Genomic DNA, 19,968 nt, shown 5'->3' on the forward strand with positions numbered 1-19,968 from the left:
ATCCAGCTAGTAAATTCTATAGTAGGAAGTGTGTAACACTGTAACTGGGAGGTTGGTACACAAAATCCCTGATTCTTATGCCATGGTGAATTTTTGCCTCAGGGGCAGCACCTAAGCGAGTGCTGTCAATCAGTGTTCATTTGAATATTAGAGCACACCCACAATCAATCCAGCTCATTTTTACTCATTTGAACATCAGACATTGAATACATCCCAACATTTTTATTAATTGCACCAAATTCTACAGGACTAACATCAGCTCTGGATTACAGTGTTTTAATGAAGTGTGGATGTAAAGAGCTGCTCATGAGTCGACTCTGCACTCTGTAGCCGAGACTGTAGCACACGCGTTCCTGGGAGGTCTGAGGAGCTTCACGAGACTCTGCAGGTCCTCGTCTTTCAGCCCGAGCTCCTTCATGAGAGAGCTGATGTAGTCGACTGAACAAGTCCTTGTCATCGATTCCCTCAGAGACGGAGACACCTCAGCCAAACTGCAGGACAAATCAAATAGAGGTCAATCAGAGGTCAATGAAAAGTCTGAGAACACAAAAAAAACCTTTAAAGCCCTATTCAAACGGGATTGTTTCAAAATGGTGCTCATTTCAGCCTCATTTGAATACTAGAACCTGATTGGTTCTTACAGTATATGGAAGATGGCAATTGTTTAATGAATATGCAAAATAGATACACCTCAAAACCCTTTAAACCCAACCCCTTTTTATGATGGCCTTTTTTTTTTTCCCCACCAACATTTGCATACTGAAACCTGATTGGTTCTTATACGGAAGATGGCACAAACTTATTTCATAAATATGCTGATTAGAAACGTCTCCAATACTTTAAACCCGGCCCTTTTAATGATGAACATTGCCGTTTTCCTTTTTCATTAGAATTGCATACTGGAACCTGATTGGTTCTTGTATGGAAAATGGCACAAGATGACAAACTCCTAACATTTCAAGGTCCGACCTTTTGCATATATGTAACAATAAGCGGATAAAAAGTACAACGTTATGCTTTTACTTTGCTCAGATCCTGTTCATCGCTTGTAATGTAAATCTTGGGGTTATGAGCGTTTGTTTAGGCCACACCCCTTTTAACAAACACTCCTACAGATTGAAACAAAAAGTTCACATTAAAATGAGGTGTAGTAAAAAAAAATTAAATAATAATTAGCGGCATGGTTGTGTATATCATGAGGACACGCCCACGTCCAGGAAACTAATAGAAGCTGTCGGGATTAGACCTCATGTTGTCTACACGGCTGGGGGAATTATTAAAGCGGCAGTAAGGAACATTTCCTCATCCAGACTCATCCCGTCCTCCGCTCTCTCTTTCTTTCTTTCGGATTGGTTTCCACCTGTTCTCATGTTTCAGCATCTTCATGCATTATTCAGTCTCTCAGAACAAAAGCGCAAGAGCCGACTGCGAGCGCATCATCAGGTAAAGAGAGACGCGTCTGAATCATTCATGAGCGGAAAAAATGAATGGACCTGATCAAGAGAATGAAGACCTGATCAAATTCGCAACTTCGGGTGTGTTACTTTGTTTGCACAGCATTGGGTCAGGAAGGGCGGGGCTTGACTTTAGTCGTGGGATTCAAACCTACAACATTGTACATTGTTTATTTACTAAACGTGAGGCGTATAAATGACGCGGGTCGAGGCGTCCTGCGATTTGCTCACGCGCAGCACAGCGACGTGAGCGGTTTCAGACGTTTCGGTGTGGACGTGCAACTTTTGGAAGCCGGTTGACAAATTAGCGTAGCAATGGTGCATCACGACACGCTCGAATCTGATTGGTGGGAAGGCAATTCATGTTCCAGAACGTTCCCTCGTTCTAACGCGATATCGTTTTTATGGTCGGATTGGCGAGGTTTTCCGTAAGAAGGTGTCTATTTAACGCTCATGGAAGGAGGCTCCAGTGTTGAACTTGAGCCGTGCACAAAACCAGCTGGTCGGAAGTGTGTGGAAGATCGTTTTCTCCCTCACCCCGGGTCTCCTCACCGCACCTACATCATTAGCCGACTTTACTAAAACCCTTGTGGCTGAATGAATCTCCACAAAATCTAGTGGAACATCTTCAGAGAAGAATGGAGCTGATTATAACAGCAAAATGGAAACTGAATGTGGAATACGATGTTCAAAAAGCACTTATAGTCAGGTGTCCACAAACTTTTGAAAATGTATGTCTGGGGAAATACCTGAGTATGCGAGTGATCTGAAAGCCGGAGCGTTCTGAGACTCAGCCCTCGGTAAATGCTAAATCAGAGTTTTGTTATTAGGGCGGGTTCCTGAGGAGGGAATGGGGAAGGAGGGAGGTTGGAGGACGTTGGCGTTGCTCAGGTGGAATGTTTCCCATGCTGCCCTGCTGCTTCTATATCACAGATTCGCTGTAATCGTGGCGAGATAAAAAAAAAAAAATATATATATATTACAGGAGTCTCTGTTGACTCAGACGGGAGCAGCACGGAACTCTAGGCCTCGTCCGGGCCTTAAAAACACGGGGAAGCCGTACATACCATCTGTCACAGTGCAAACAGCCTCCTGGAGCCCGCAATGACCCTGACACACACACACACACACACACACACACACACACACACACACACACACACACACCTTCCTATGTTTCACTGCCATCACTGCATTTTTATCCATTTTGCACACAGAAGCAAAAATCCTACATTCGTCATTACATATGATTTTTCCCGAACACCATATAAGGAATAAAACTCCGTATCACACTGAAAAATAATCAACGAACGAGAGACTATAAAACCGCAACACCACTTCAAATCCCGACTCCATTAGCAAACAGTTCACTTTTATTGCTAAAGAATAAAACGGTGTCTGTGCTGAAGCGGATTTCTTCTCCATCCCGAAGTGATTTACTCGTCTTGTACAACATACGCGAGATTTTTTTCCTCATTCATTATAAAAAAGACCACTGCCCCCTTTTTAATTTTTACCTGTTTATGGCTACATTTCTATGGAAATTATATATATATATATATATATATATATATATATATATATATATATATATATATATATATATATATATATATAAATAATGTGCAAAGTTTGGTGCATAAATGAAAATGTATAATTTCAAAAGTATTGGGACACCTGATCTTTCCTGCCATATGTGGTTCTTCTCCAAACTGTTACCACAAAGCTGCAGGCACTCAATTGTACTTGGATGCAGTGTAATAAAATTTTGCATTCACTTGAACTTGGAAACCCAAAACCTGTTCCAGCCTGAAGATGCCACTGTGTACAAATCCAGCTCCATGAAGATCTGGTTTACATGGTTTGAAGAGGAAGTTCTTGAGTCTCCTGCTATAGAGCTCTGATCTCATTCCTACTGAACACCTTTGGGATGAATGTGAACACTGACTGCACCCCAGACCTCCTCACCTTCTCACCTACATCACTACCTGACTTTACTGACACCCATGTGACTGATGAACACAAATGTCCACAGGCACACTCAAAAATCTAGTGGAACATCTTCCCAGAAGAGTCGATGGAATTATAAGAGCAAATTCGGACTAAATGTGGAACGTGAGGCACAAAAAGCGCATACTGAACTTATGACCAGGTGTCCGCAAACTTTTGGCGATACAGTGTATACAGAGATTTGACTGATCATCTGCCAATCAAAGAATCGCCTCAGTTTTGGACATTTTGGTCCTATGTGAGCTTTGCCTTTCATGGTCGTTAGTGGGCGTGGCTAAATCCATACCAGCTGTGCTGCGGCATGTTTTCCAACATGGGAACATGAGTTTGTAAATCAGGAAAGAACGTCGCTTTGCCCTACAAAAGCATGCACATTTATACCTTTTTGATGTTTTATACGACATTTTTACACATTCCTTCCTTTTTCTCCTGAAAGGAACGAGCGGATCGTCCGTGTGCCGAGATGAAAATTCCAATAAAGCTCTGATCGTAAAAACAGGATTGTAAAGTTTCATTCATAATACCTCGTATGCATGTGTACACATCTTTATCACTGTGATTAAAATCAAGAAGACAAGCCTGCGCTCTCTCCCACACACACACACACACACACTCTGGTGTAATGGCTTTACTGAGTGGGTGTTCCTGCAGAGAAAACAATGCTCCCTGATTTCCTCGGCCAGTTTTCCTTATAGTCCCGCACTCCAGCTGCTGCTCAAGCTAGCTCTCACACACACACACACACACACACACACACACACACACACACACACACACACAAGTGGCCATAAACTCTAATCAGCCAATAAACCTTTTCACCAGATAAAGAAAAACCCAAATGTCACGGCCAGTTCCATAATCACACGGTGCACAAACAAGTTCATTTGAAAATAAAATTCCAGAACTCGTGTACGGACCGGGTCGGTCGGATCCGAGGGAATAATCAGGTGGCAGTTAAGTGGCCATGGCCTGCTCGTTCTCTCCCTACTCAATGTTATTAATTATAATAATATTAATTATTATTATTATTAATACACACACGGCTATAGAATTTTTGCAAACTATAAAAATTTTTACAAACATTATATACACACAAAAAGTTAAAAAAAATAAAAAATACAAAAAAAACCCATCAATGAAAAGATTAAAGAGAAAATAAAGAAAAAGAAAGATAAAACATTTTAAAAAGTAACAAAAAAAAGATATTTTATATGTATATATATATATATAAAACGAACCCCAAAAACAAGAACAAAATGTAATTTTAATAAAATAAAAATAAATAAATAAAAGAATTTAAGTGTAAAATGTGATTAATATAATAATATAATATAATTTATATAATAACATAACTTTTATTTATTTTAAAAACCTTCGTACTCCACAATGCAAACTAAAGCCTAATGCACTGTGATTATTTATTTCTATAAAATAAAAGGCCACAAAATAAATTATTCATAAAAAAATTATCCACTTACCTTCCTCATTTGCATAACCGAACCTGATTGGCTCCTATCGTTAATGATGCAATAACATGTTCACGGTGCACGATCAATTAAAAAAAAACGTTCACCTTTCAAACTCAGGTCAAAGGAAAAGTACTAAATGCTGTGAACAAACACAAGGAATTCGGTATTTCTGATAAAAATCCAGAGGACTTACACTGTAAGCAGAACGACGGCAATCAAAGTCCATTCAGGAGGCTTGTGGATGATGTTAACGTTTGTAAATCTGGAAAAAACAAACAAACAAAAAAATAAAAGACATTGCTGTTTAATCATCATCATCATTATCATCATCATCGTTTCTGTTGCCAGCATCCTGCTTCCCATATTCAAACTTCCAGAAATGGAAAATTATAGAAGAAGTCCATCTTTTATTTGTTGGCAAAAACTGACAGAACGGATTTATAGCTATTCACTAATTAAAAAAAAATTATTAAACCAATCAGTGAACGGGTCCAACCCCCCTTAGTATTGATTGACAGGTTTACAAACAAATCAAAGTGAAATTAAACAAATTTAAAGAAATACCAAACACACCTTATATTATAATAATAATAATAATAATAATAATTATTATTATTATTATTATTACTACATATTATAAAATAAAACTATACCAATAATATTTTTTTATTTTCGTGTAATATTCTTAATTTTTCTAATTATTATTCTTAATTTTAACTTTTTAGTAGTCAATAAAATATAAATCAAAAATAAGCTCCCAAATTCTGAACATACTGATATAAAACTAAATATAAAAAAAAATATATATATATAAGACAGAATATATTACGGTTGAGTGCAAAAGTTTGTACACCCCATAACAAACAAAAAATCTGGAGTAGTTCTTCCTTCTATTTTAATTAATTGATTGAAACATTATTATTAATTGTAAAATCGAGGCATGAAAAAGCGCTCCAGTCTTTTTGATCGTATCCCTTCAGGACGTTTGGTTCCAGCAGAATGAGAAAAGCGTCCGAGGCGGCGTGGGTTCGCTGAGCCGCTCCGTTTCAGCACCTCTGATTGGTGTGAAGTCTTTGTGTGCACGGCTCAGATTTAGTGGCCCTTCACAGGAGGAGCAGAATTCCAGGAAACGCCTCGGTGAAGTGGCCCTTCAGGGGCACCGTAAATCAGCTCCTGAGAGCGAGACGCAACTTCCTGTTGACAGCAGCTCGGGCGTCTCGCAAAAGCTCGGAATTTCGCCACAAAGATTTGCTGTTATAATAATCTCCGTTCTTCTGGGAAGACCTTCAACTAGATTCTGGGTTCTGTGATTGGGATGATTTGTAAAGTCAGGGGTTCTGATGTAGGTGAGGTGAGGTGAGGAGGCCTGGGGTGCAGTCAGCGTTCACATTCATCCCAAACGGGTTGAGGTCAGAGCTCTACAGCAGGTCGCTCAAGATCTTCCATCCCATGGCAAGCAGTTCTTCATGAACAGTTTATGAAATAATCACATGTCCCTGGAAAAGGGATAATTGCGGGCTCTGGGCTACTGATCGGAATGTCGGAAGTTCAAGCCCCTGTACCGCCAAGCTGCCCCTTTTGGGGGCCTTGAGCAATTTAATGAACTTCAGAAGCTGAAAACCATAAAGTCTGAAAAGTTGCATGAGCTTTAGGAGCTCCAGAGATGGAGATATGTGGAGATGTGAGAAACTTGCAGAAGCCTCTGCTCATTTCGAAGAGCTTCACCCACCTGAAGGTCCGGAGGACGGAGTTAATATCGTTGATGATCTCGCTCATGGTGACACCCAGAGGCCCGATGATGTCTTCGAGACTGGAACACACAGCAGGACGTTGATGTTCAGACGTGTTATACTCATTAATATGAAGAAGAGAAGATAAACTGATGATTTCAGACCTTCTGCACAGCTTCTTCACAACGATGCTTCTCTGGATCGCTCGCTGAGCGCGAGAGTCGACCAGCGGCAACGGCGGGACGTTCTCGCGGTCCTAAAAGATCGCAAACAAAACACACACACACACACACACACACACACCATTCAGGCATGAGATGATACACACTGTAGGTGCACAGTGGTGCTGTGCCTCCAACAGTTTGTAAAGAAGCACATATCGGGTGTCCAAATACTTTTGGTCAGAGATTAATGTTATATGTATAAACAAACAAACAAACAAAAAACACCTTATCGATGTCACCGGTCTCTTAAACTTTTCCTCTATTTATAATTACAAAGAAAAAATTTTGGAAAGGGAAAATAAATAACATAAAAAAAATATTTAAATTAAAAAAGGTTTTAATATAAAATAAGAATAATTTTTGTTTTAATATATTATATATAATATACCACTTTGTGTATATATAAATAAATATAAAAAAAAATGTATTGAGTTTTTTTTCACAGAAATCTCAGATAAATCCAAGCCATCACCTTTGCTGTAGATCCCCAGGTATTAAATAAGCGCCATCTAGTGTTCAGGGTAATAAGGACAAGGCCACTCGAGTTCATGGACAAAAAAACTCCTATTTTTAAATAAAATTATATTTAACATCCTGCTCTCCAATAACATGTCCATTCTACATCATTACTGTCTGACCTGCAGTAACCCCACTCACTCTCTCACTCTCTTTCTCTGCAACATTCACACATTTCTGGTTTCCAGGATTGGCATTAAAGTTAAGGAAATCCTCACACACTCTTGCATAGCGCCCTCGTGTGGACTCTGTCAGTAACAGCAGATCTAAGCTAAATCTCCCAGGCAGTGTGTTGTGTTTGCTCACCTCAGTGTGCGTTTGCACCTTCTCAGGCAGGACACACTCTCCTCTGTAAAACTCGTGCACTTGAAGCTCCAGCATCTGCGTCTCTCTCCTCAGAGTCTCGTAATCGGGTGCTGCGGCAGAAGCTGCATCTCCTGAACACTTCACCTTCTCTACGTCCTCCAGGTCGTCTTCATCCAGTTCCTCCTCATCGCCGTCGCTCTGCGGCTCGGCCTCAGCGTAGGAGGTGGAACCTGGTCCACACAGGAACCTTACAGGTACAAACCCGAGTTGAGATTTTACACGTAAAAATGAAAGCTCGGGGCAGGGCTATGATTCAACACACAAACTGAAGTAGTTTTAGTCTTTGGTTCTTTCATTGTGATGATTTTGGCTCACATTTAACAAAAACCCTCCAAATGTTTTTTTTTATTGGTTTTATGAAGTTCTGATTTTTTGAGATTTTTGAGTGGGTTTTTGTTCATCACAAGTAAAAGAAATAAACACTTGAAATATATCAGTGTGTGTGTGATGAATCTATATAAATGTACCAGTTTCACTTTTTATATCAAATTACTAAAATAAATAAACTTTTAATGATATTCTAATTTATTAAAATGCAGCTGTATATAATGATCATCGATCAATCAGGTAAATATTTTAATGATTTTTTCCATTTATTTATTATTGAATAAATGTAATTTGTACCAATTTAATCTGTTAATCAATTTAATTAATTTAATAAAAAGTATTGCATTAATAAGACTATTTGTATACAATAATATTTTTTTGAATAAAACAGGGAATTTATTAACTTTTTATTTTTTTTGTTTTAACTGTTCACATATAGATGCACATTTCTAGCTGAACTTGTAGGAAACGTACCTCGCGGTCTCCTCGGTTCTCCACTCCATCAGCGTGCGTGTGAGACATTCCATTAGGCTGAGCGTGACCACTGGAGCTTCGGCTCTCGTTCTCCCGGAGCTCTTCAGCAGATTCCGGAGTCCGGCGGCGGTTTGTTTACTCATCCCCACTCGGGAGATGTTGAGGCTCGTTCCATCCGAGTCTGAAAGAGCGACCTGATCTAGAACATTGCTGGTTTCCTCCACTGATAAGGAGTCACTGATTGCTTGAGAGACCTGAGCACCATCGCTGCGCGTTTCTCTCTCGCTCCTCGCTCCTGATGTTTGAGGGTCACCTTCACATGTTTGTTGTTTGTCTCCGCCCTGTCTGGGCAGATCACCCCAGTGAACATGTCTCCTGTGTTGCTGCTGTGGTCTGGACACCACACTGGACACGAAGCCCTGCTCCTCCTCTTCCTCATCATCACCACCATCACCACTCTCCTCACCATCACCGATGCCTCTGTGAGAACCGGTGCTTTCTGGGATCGGATTCTCGATGTCTGATGTGGTCACATGTCTGTCTGATAGCTTCACCTCCAGACCTGAAGTACCTCTGAGAGAAGAGAAGAGAAGGAGAGAGAGCAGCATGAGCACTGCAGCCCGTATACGTACAGATTTTACAGAAAGGTGGAAATAAAATGAGGTGCACGTACCCATCTCCTTTCTTCAACAACTTCACCTCAGAAGGTCTGGATGAGAGAGAAAGAGAAGAAAGAGAGAAGTGATGGATCGCTCTTCCACTCACACCCTTCGAAATAATCCCACACACTCTTACAGGAATGCTAACCAATCCCAATTGCTCCTGGAGGAATTCTCACCAAGATCATCATCTCCTCAACGAATTCCAACACAACCCCTGCAGACCAACCTCAACCAAACGACCCCTACCCGACCGATCCTTTCCTCTCTCTAGAGAGATCCTGTCTGCTCTCGAGGACGGAAGTTCTGATCACCCTTTCTAGGAGGACTTCTGACCAAACCGAAGTTTTTTTATGGAAATGATCTGCTTTCTCATAGCAATTCTGACTAAACCATCCAGTACCAGGAGAACTTTCTATATATATATATATTTATATATACACATATCGTCCTTAACCACTCTTTGGGTTTCAGGGTCACATCTTGACTGTGAGAAGATCATAAACAATGTGCATGTAAATCACTCTACCTCTCCTCCTTCCTCAGCCACAGCGGTGATTTGGAAATCTGGACCTCCAGATATTTCGAAGCTTTGTAGCAGAAATTGCAACAGAAGCACTGAAACATCGGGAAAATATTTTAATGATAAAATGTATAAAAATAAATGTATCTATAGATATTTCATTGCGTTCCTGTAAACGTTCTTCACCTTGCGCTCTGTGATTTCATACACCTTGTTGGTCTTGGTGGAAATTTTAAACCGTTGCCTCGGAACCTGGAATTTATACAGAAATGTAAATACCACAGGAGATAAATGGATTATAGAAATATATATTCACACACAAACAATGTGGACAAAAGTATTGGGACACCAGACTTTTCCAGCCATAACGTGGTTCTTCCTTAAAGGCTTTAGAGACCAAAACCTGTTCCAGCAGGACAAAGCCCCTGTGCATAAAGCCAGCTCCATGAATGGGAAGTGTGTGGAAGATCTCCTGATATAGAGGTCTACTGAAAAACCTTTGGGATGAATATAAACGCTGACTGCACCCCCTAGGCCTCCTAACCTTCTCACCTACATCAGTACCATGACTCCACAAGAACATCATGGATCATCTTCCCGGAAGACTGGACATTATTATAACAGCAAATAGGGATTAAATGTTAATGTTCAAAAAGAGCACAGGAAACATATCTTTAGGTGTCCACAAACTTTTGGCCAAACATGAAACCAAGAGAGGTTTCTACTTACGTTAACAAGTTTGTTGGAGCAGACTGGGTACCCACACATTTTGGCGATGGAACGTTCCTCTACTGCATCTCTGTAGTTTGCTGGCGTGATCAGTCTTGCCTGGAGAGCACGTATCATCACCATCATCATCATCATCATGCCAGAAACAGAAATCGCAGTCAGCTACTTACACAGTCGACCAGGAAATCCTCAGTCACGCTGTCGTCCAGGAGCCTCTCCACCACCTGAAGAGCTCTCCTCTCCAACTCAAGCCTCTCCCTCAGACTCTCCTTCAAAATCTCCTTCCTGACCAGAAGGAAGTGGAATTTACATCTTCAAACCATTAACAAATCCTATCCAATCACTACCTATTTACCTCCTACCTATCTATCTACCTACCTACAATATTTTCTCTCTCTTCATTCCTTTTATCAGTATCCAGTGTACCAGAACGGGATGTTTTTATGGATTACTAATCATAAGGTTAGTGGTTCAAGTCCCATCATTGCCAGGTTGCTACTATGTGGCCCTTGAGCAAGGTATTTAACCCGATCTGCTCCAGAGGTGCCGCCTATCTGCCCCTGTGCTCTGATTCCTGCTCCAGGCAGACTGGGATATGTGAACAGTTACAGCGCTGGCTCTACTGGTAACACTCTGGGTTTCTGATCTGGTCAGGAGTTCAAGCCCCAGTGCTGCCACTGCTGGGCCCTGGAGCAAGGCCCCTAATGCGCGTTGCTCTGGTGGACAAAGGGGATATGTGGAAAAGGGATTTTCCTGTGCTGGTGGGTATAGGTGATAAATAAAGGCTGGATGATGCGTGTTAAAACAGGGAAAAACTTATATATGTGTATATATAGAGGATAAGGATTAGGAATCTGTGTCCTGTATATATACAGTATATGATGTGGGAAATATTCATTACCTTCTGGCCTCCTCTTCAGCAGACCTCCTCACCTGAGCTGCTTTTCCATCTGGAGTAATCACAAGGGTTCAATTGGATTTGATATATATACACACATATTTACACAGTACCAGTCAAAGGTTTGGACACATCTTCTACTTCAGTGGTTTTTCTTTCTTTCTTTCTTTTTTGGAAGACTTTGCACACTCTTTTCATTATCTCATTCCAGTCAACTGGAATTAAATGATAATTTAGTATCAGTAATAAATAAGTAATGATGGATCTTTTTCCTTAACTGAGTGTTTTTTTGCTATAATATGGATTTGTACATTGGTTGCAGTAGCACTAATAGGGCTTCTGACTCTGTAGTCATTCTTTCCTCTACACAAGACATCTGATGCTCTATAGCACATTAAGAAGGAAGGAGATGTCTTGAACTTTTCCAGAACATCATCATGCATCCAGTGGGAGAATACCAGGAGTGTGCACTTTGGACTAAAAATATCGAACACATTCTGGATTGTTTAACAGGTTTTTTTTTTCTACATAATTCCAGACGTGGTTTGGATTCTTCAGTATTAATGAACAATGTTGGAAATAATAAAAAATAAAGGAAAACCACTGAAAGAAAAAAGTATCCAAAAATGTACCGGCGTATACAGTTATACGCTTTATTTTAATAAAGGTTAAAGGTTAAAGGTTAAAGCTGTCTACACTCCCTCCGAGCTGACCTGTTTTAGCTCTGGACACGCGAGCTCGTCTTCTTCCACCGGCGTCCATGCTTTCTTTCCTCCATCAAAACAACAATCCGCCTCTTACTTCCGGGTTCATCACGTGTCTACGGCAAGCGCCAGAGGGACAAAAACACCCCGTTGCGAGATGCGTGAGTGTGTAGCTAACCGTCAGTGGTGCTCAGGACCACAGTGACACAGCGTCCGGCTTCCAGAGCAGCTTTCTTCTCTTAATGTAGGTTATATTAATGTTTATATACTGATGCTCTCGTCATGTTTGTGGGTGGATTATTTTTTGGAGATATCGACTGGTTTTCTGTGCACCAGACTGCAACCTGCTGGATTGTTTGCTAGCTGTGGATTAGCAGGAGGCTGAAATTCACATCCACATTCAGATCAGATCTGATTTACATTTTAATATCATTTATTTATATTTTTTACACAGAAATTACACATTGTACGAGGTGTAAAAACTCTTATCAAACCTGTTTTTATAATTATAATAATAATAATATATATTTTTTTAGCTGTGAAGCTTTGGAGAGGATAACAAGCAGAAGAAATAAAAAATTAATTATAAATAATAATTAAAATATGTAACAGTGAGAATATATTAAATTAACCTCTTTTAAAAATTCTGAAATAATTCTGAAAAATAAATAAATAAAAATAGTATTAGTTTCTTTTGTTGCAATAATTAATACAATAATAATAATAATGTACATTTACAAAAATGTTTTAGATTTTTTTTTTATGTAACATTTAACACCAAAAAAGAAATTGCTAAGTATTTCTTTTTTTATTAATAAATAATAATAATAATTCAATAATAAATGTAACCCCATAAGCACATTTTTAAATGCATTTATTTATTGAAAATATAGCAAATAAAGAGGTAAATAAAATAAGCATAAAATATAATTATTATTATTTATTTTTTTTAAGTGGCTCAAAAAATCATTATGCGCTACATAATAAAATACTTTTGGTGTGTAAAAAATCCTGAATAAAAATTTAATAAAGACACGATATTTAAATGAACAATAATTACATTAAATTAAACAAAAAACTCATTAAGAAAACTAAATAAATATATTTAAATGTACATATAATAGAAATAAAATCTTTTTTTATGCTACTAAAAATGGCAAAAAATATACAATAAAAATAATTTCAATTCTTGCTATTTACAATTTTTTTTTTTTCTTTTTCAAATTTAGGAAAAAAAGATAATTATTGCCATTTCAGAGAAAAGTGATGCTCTGTCTGTAAATTGGGACTGAAACTCGAAGACACTGCAGGTGAGCTGTTACACACACACACACACACACACACACACACACACACACACACAGAGAGTGTAAAGTGTTTGTTTGTGCAGGTGATCTGGGTCTGAGAGCACAGAGATGCAGTAAGATGGCGCTGGAACAGTTCAGTGATGTGGTACAGAGATGTGTAAGAGCACACGAGTCCAGCTGTTTGTTTGTTTGTTTGTTTGTTTGTTTGTTTGTTTGTGCGATTTCTCCTCGTCTGATCCTTTCCTTCTCCCTGCAGCAACACGTGGAGGATGAGAACTTCTCTCCTGCCGACTTCGACGTGTTCCGTGCGGCAGGGACGAGCTGCATCGAGCAGGGACACGGCGCTCACGTCCTGAGCGTCGTCATCGACGAGAAAAACAAAGTGAGCCGGGAGACGGAACCACACATGACACTGAGACGTGACGTAAATCCTCGTGTTTTATTTGTTCCGCGTTTATTTTGCGTGTGTTACAGAGCGTCGTGCGCTGTATGGGGTGGAACCTTCTGGAGCCGTTAGTCAAAGTTCTGCTGAAAAAGGAAGAGAAGAACCTGCAGCACTGTCAGGCCATCTTCTCTCACTTACTGCAGGTGTGTGAGTTCTCCTCACGTCAGTGTGTGTGTGTGTGTGTGTGTGTGTGTGTGAGAGAGAGAGAGAGAGAGAGAGAGAGACAGACAGCTTGTACGTGTGTAAGAGACGGCGTGTGTGTGTGTGTGTGTGTGTGTGTGTGTGTGTGTGTGTGTGTGTGTGAGACGGTGTGTGAGACGTCGCGTGTGTGTGTGTAAAGAGAGACGGCGTGTGTGAGAGAGCGTGTGTGTGAGACGGCGCGTGTGTGTGTGTGTGAGAGAGAGGCGTGTGTGTGAGAGAGGCAGCGTGTGTGAGAGAGCAGCGTGTGTGAGAGAGCAGCGTGTGTGTGAGAGAGACAGCGTGTGTGAGAGAGTGGCGTGTGTGAGAGAGGCAGCGTGTGTGTGAGAGAGGCAGCGTGTGTGAGAGAGGCAGCGTGTGTGATGGCGTGTGTGTGTGAGACGGCACGTGTGTGTGTGAGCAGTGTGTGTGTGTGTGGGTGTGTGTGTGTGTGTGTGAGATGGCGTGTGTGTTGTGTGACTTGAGGTTTGTGAGATGTGTGTGTGGTTTCAGGTGTGCAGTCCTAAAGAGCTGGTGATTGGTCTGCTGGAGCAGGTGGAGGAAGTGGATTCTGACGCTGTGACTGAAATCATCACTCTGCTGCTCTCACCGTTACAGACAGGTGAGGAACCGTCTTTCTGGAAAGCGCTGTCTCCTCTCGCTCCCTGTTGCTCCTTTTGCTTCTTTAGTTCCTCTCACTCCTCTCGTTGTCTGTAGTGCTGCTGAAGCTGGGGAAGAGGAAAGCCTCGACTCTGGGCATGGCTCTCAACACCCTGCTCAGTCAGGTGGCCAAACTTCCTGTTCCTAAGAGCCGAGAGCAGGAGGAAGACGACGTGTTCGGTTTGTGTCGCTGCCTCACGGCTCTGTCACACTTCATCCGACCCTTCGTGGAGGAGATCAAGGAAAACATTAAGAAGCATTGCACCATCTCCAGGGACGATGAGCTCCGTGTGGAGGTCCTAAAATTGTAGGTTTGGACCAAACCATGTATTCTGACTCGGGTTACTTTTAGCTGGGGGCGGGGCTTATTTCAGGGCCGGAAAATACGAAAAACACTCATTATAATAAATCTAATGAAATCAATGCATGGAAACATGATGACAGCAGGCAAATCAATTAATAATCATAAAGGGGGCGTGGCTTATTTCAGGGCCAGAAAAATGTTAACGCAAGCTTTAAATGATGACCATCACATGGAGAAATGATTTTTCATCTTTAAAATGGTCTGCAGTCTAGATAAAAAATGCACTTTTGAAGAAAAGAGATGATTAGTGCTACGCTAACAGACCTGCTCGTGCTCTTGTGGTTCCAGCTGTATGAAGAGTTTGAACGAGCCTCTGCTGGACGTCCAGCTGAAGGATCCAGACACGATGGAGACATCTCCTCTGAGAGACTTCGCCACAGACATCCTTGTGAGAAACACTGCTTCCTGTCTGGGCTCAAATCAGCTCACGGCTTATGAATAATATTAATAATGACATCATCCCTCTCTCCTCTCCTCTTTGTCTTTCTTTCATTTTTCTCCCCACATCTCACTCTCTCTCTCTCTCTCTCTCTCTCTCTCCCCTGTAGGTCACTGTGAGTAGTATCGGTGAGTCTCTTCTGGACTTGTTGTCTCACAATCTTTTGCGGAAGCGCAACATTCCCGGGCTCCTAGAGGAGGAAGTCCGATATCCGAAGGAGTCTCTGGCCAGCTTGGCTCATTTACTGTTTGTGCACCACATCGCCGTGGACCTGTTTCCTGCCGTCCTCAGGTACACAACGTTCCAGATCTTTTAGAACTTCATCTTCATCATCATCATCATCATCATCATCGTGTTGTATTTGTTTTCTTTCTCCAGCCCAGTGTTTGCCCTGCAGTGTAACATGGAGCATGTGGGGCTGTTACTCAGCAGGTAAGCAGCACCTCAGGTACTGGTACTCAGGGATTTTGTATCTTTTCTCCTTCTTCTGACGTGTGTGTGTGTGTGTGTGTGTGTGTGTGTTTCCCATAACAGAAATGAAGAACTCCGGTTAAAGAAGGGACTGGTACGACTCAAATCCACACTTTTATTCATCGTACCGTACGCCTCGCCTCCATAAATTACCCACAATCCTTCACAGCGTTGCTGTTTCCACCATCAAGCTGAATTTGTGTGTTTTTGTTGTAGAGGTTCTTTGTGGGTGGAGCTTAGAACTAGACTATGGTACTGAGAGTACTTATAGTACTGATAGTACAGGTGATACTGATAGCATTTCAGGCACTGATAGAACTAGTATTAAAGGTACTGATAGTACTGTTAGCACTACAGATAATGATAGTACTAATAGTTACTGATGGTACTCCAGGTACTGATAGTACTAATAGTAACGTTTAGCACCACAGGTACTGATCGTACTCCAGGTACTGATAGTACTTATAGTTACTGATAGTGCTCCAGGTACTGATGGTACTAATAGTTACTGTTAGCACTACAGGTACTGATAGTACTAATAGTTACGTTAAGCACTACAGGTGGTAATAGTACTGTTAGTACTACAGGTACCGATAGTACTGTTAGCACTACAGGTAGTGATCGTACTACAGGTACTGATAGTAATGTTAGCACTACAGGTACTGATAGTACAAATAGTTACTGATAGTGCTCCGGGTACTGATACTACTGATTGTAGCAATAACAGTACTAATAGCACTACAGGTACTGTTAGTACTAATAGTTACTGATAGTGCTCCAGGTACTGATAGTACTGATAGTGCTCCAGGTACTGATAGTACTGATAGTGCTCCAGGTACTAATTGTTACTGATAGCACTACATGTATAGCACTACAGATACTAATAGTACTCCAGGTACTAATAGTTACCAATAGCACTCCAGGTACTGATCGTACTCCAGGTACTGATACTATATCTAGCACTCCAGGTACTGATACTACTGATTGTAGCAATAACAGTACTAATAGCACTACAGGTACTGATAGTACTGTAATGGTACTGATAGTACAGTATTATATAATAATATAATTGAATAGGCGTGTAGTGGTCTACTCCCTGTGTAACGCTGGTAAGATCTCTGTACAGGAGCTGTATGAGAAGACGCTGGTGCGAGTGGAGGACAGCAGCCTGCCCTGTGACCTTCTGGATTTAAAATCTTTCCTGGATGTTCCACAGGTAGAGCAGCGTTACTCCGTCCTTCATGATTCCTTATTGGGATTTTCATTTTGTTACAGACACATGAAGATGAAAACACTTTAACCTCCTACGCATCATTCTACAGTGGAGCTTCAAAGCTTGTGAAGCCTCTAGTTCGACTTTTCTGCATAAATATGAAAAAGAAATTAAAAAAAGGCAGACCAATATTATATAACCCGAATTCCAGAAATATTGGGACATTATTTAAATGTAGTTAAACTCAAAACAAAAACTTTCAGATCACATGAGCCAATATATGAGCCAGTATACTGATCTATATTTTGGTTGTTTTTTTCCACAGGACTTGGTTCGGGTGATGACGTTGTGTCCTGCTCAGGATGTGGTATGGGTGTCCCAATACTTTCGGCACCAAAGTGTACCTGTGTTAATGGTCATTACTCATTACTGTAAGGAAGCTAGAAACTGAAGTGTGTGTGTTCACAGAGGACGAAAGGACTCTCGGTTTTCCAGCTGAGCATCGACAAATATAACACCGAGGCCAAGTACAAGTTTTTCAGGCGAGTGTTTTGTTCAAAACGTCAAAAAACAAAAAGAAAAAATGAGTGTATAATATTTTTGTAAATGTAAATATTTTGTTTAGGTGCATGCTGAAAACCAGCGATCATGCCGGAGTGGAAGGATTCATCATCAAGAACATCAAGAACCAGATCGATCTCGCGTTAAAGGTACGATGTTCCAGAGCGCTGATCCGAATGTTATGCAAATGACCCCACAATGCTCCGCCCACTGCCCAAATGCGACGTCAGAATCGGTTTATTATTTCGACTAAACCATATCGAGGAAACGCTGAAGTTGTTGTAGATGTTAAATGTTCACACGCCATGTTTCTCTCACACACAGCCGGGTCATGAGAACGACTGGTTCCTGGGGAAACATCTCCTGCCTTTACTGCGTCAAGTCCTGAGTCTTCCTCAGGGACCAGAGACCGACCTGCTCCACAATCTCGACAGGTAACAACAATCACCAAACGTATCGATGCTCACGTTACTGATCATATCAGATTATATATTTCATCAATACAGCGCTCTGCTGCGTGACGACTAACACACTGTAGGGCCAAAAGTATTGGGACGCCTGACTTTTCCGCGGTAAGAGTTTTATATTGAATCTGTCGTGTGTGTGTGTGTGTGTGATGCAGGATTATGGAATCTCTGAATCTGCTGCGTTATCTGCTGATCAGAGATAAAGAATGGAGTAATGAGGTAAGACATTAACCCATTGTCTCCTCTGCAGAAGTCTGCTGTATTTCCCAGCAGGTTCATGTGTGTGTGTGTGTGTGTGTGTGTGTGTGTGTGTGTGTGTGTGTGTGTGTGTGTGTGTGTGTGTGTGTGTGTGTTCTTCAGACAGGAATATGGAGCGAGTTGTGTGCGATCGAGGAGAATTACCTGAAGCCCCTACGCACAGGTTTGAACATGTCCCGGGCGCATTATGAGGCCGAGCTGAAGAGCACCAAGGGGAAGAACAACACCACAGCAGGTCTGAGACGTCTCGTATCGCGAGTTCTCCCGAACCAGATACATGAAACGAAAATAGCTGCTACGTTTCTTTTGTTCAAGCGCAATTAAGTTCTTTTTTTGTGTCTGTATCTGTAGACTCCAAAGCGCCGGCCTGCACGGTTACCGTCGGCAACAACACGTTACCCGATATGACCCCAGAAATGCAGCTCCAGGTCTTGATTTTCTTCACGTTCTATATGTTTGTCTCTTTGAGTTGTTAAATGGAGGGAGGGATGGATGGATGGATGGATGGTGACCTATTATGTAACCACATGCATGATTTTAACCAATGGAACCAGTTTTACGATTCTGGAGAAGCACCACAGTCTCTGCACGTGTCCCTGTTCTATCCACAGCACGCTATCTAACGTTCCTCTTCTCTACAGGTTCTGCAGTCCGCGCTCTACATGTTCGACCTGATGGAGAGCGTCCTGGCCCGAATCGAGGAGATCTCCGCAGCCAAAGGACAGACGTAGACGTGTACGGCTAGACGCCGATCCACCAGTCGCCTGCACTGGAGCTTTAAAACAAACAGTCGTTTAAACCGCAGCAGCATAGCGAGAGAAAACGCGCTCATGACGTGGCTCTTGACGCTCGCTCACGTGTAGTAGCAGCAGCTGTACCATAAATCTCACATTGTTACTAGAATCATCCAGGAGCCGCTCGGATCATGAGACCGTTATGTTTGTGTGTTTAATGATGACCTCAAACGAGTAAAAAAAAAAGTACACGTGACGGAACTGACGTGCGAATGACTTTTGTGCTGAACGAATGAGCCGAATATATTTTTGAGATTCGCTGAGCTGAAGATTTGCCTGTAAATATTAAATAAAGGATTTTATTCCTGGACATTTAATAAAACTGCATTTTCATAAAAGACTCATTTTGACTGATTTTTCAAGCAGTTTCTGTATCACAGCCAAACCATTCTGAATTGTGTTGAATTAAATCGAGAAATTATTTACCCAGAAAATAACGGGTCACACCGTGCCTGTAGAAGTGCTGCCTGTGTTGGGCCCTTGAGCAAGGCCCTTAACCCAATCTAATCCAGATGTGCTGTATTAAGACTGGGGATATGCAGAGAAAGAATTCCACTGCGCTGTGACAAAGACTCTTACTACTGTTACTATTAAAATTAGATTTATTAAAAACTGAAACGAACGCTGCGACTATTGTGAGAAATATGTTCCGAACGCTTTGAAGATTAAAGGAGATAAAGCAGGTATAAAGTTGTAGAAACGAATGTATAAGTTTAGCGCCTACCAGTT

The 19,968-nt window shown here is 41.2% G+C and overlaps 2 protein-coding genes across 2 annotated transcripts; one reads left to right on the forward strand and one right to left on the reverse strand.

The window, feature by feature from the left end:
* Positions 1-163: 163 nt before the first annotated feature.
* Positions 164-12,282, reverse strand: rpap2 (RNA polymerase II associated protein 2). The gene is made up of 13 exons (XM_046876744.1): positions 12,093-12,282; positions 11,383-11,431; positions 10,652-10,766; positions 10,482-10,580; positions 9,939-10,004; positions 9,759-9,847; positions 9,244-9,279; positions 8,571-9,143; positions 7,710-7,956; positions 6,828-6,919; positions 6,663-6,743; positions 5,127-5,195; positions 164-491 (listed from the first exon to the last, which is right to left on the reverse strand). The coding sequence occupies exons 1-13, from the start codon at positions 12,139-12,141 to the stop codon at positions 305-307; spliced, it is 1,752 nt and encodes a 583-aa protein (XP_046732700.1). The 5' UTR covers positions 12,142-12,282; the 3' UTR covers positions 164-304.
* Positions 12,203-19,579, forward strand: glmna (glomulin, FKBP associated protein a). Its single transcript, XM_046876743.1, has 20 exons — positions 12,203-12,327; positions 13,313-13,393; positions 13,474-13,547; positions 13,647-13,772; positions 13,865-13,978; positions 14,526-14,634; positions 14,730-14,979; positions 15,325-15,424; positions 15,585-15,766; positions 15,854-15,907; positions 16,010-16,040; positions 17,073-17,162; positions 17,485-17,526; positions 17,628-17,701; positions 17,785-17,869; positions 18,045-18,154; positions 18,343-18,406; positions 18,548-18,680; positions 18,797-18,873; positions 19,087-19,579. The coding sequence occupies exons 3-20, from the start codon at positions 13,509-13,511 to the stop codon at positions 19,174-19,176; spliced, it is 1,770 nt and encodes a 589-aa protein (XP_046732699.1). The 5' UTR covers positions 12,203-12,327; positions 13,313-13,393; positions 13,474-13,508; the 3' UTR covers positions 19,177-19,579.
* The last annotated feature ends 389 nt before the right edge of the window (positions 19,580-19,968 follow it).

The sequence above is a fragment of the Silurus meridionalis genome, chromosome 20 (genome assembly GCF_014805685.1).
Source record: "Silurus meridionalis isolate SWU-2019-XX chromosome 20, ASM1480568v1, whole genome shotgun sequence".
Lineage (NCBI taxonomy): Eukaryota > Metazoa > Chordata > Actinopteri > Siluriformes > Siluridae > Silurus > Silurus meridionalis.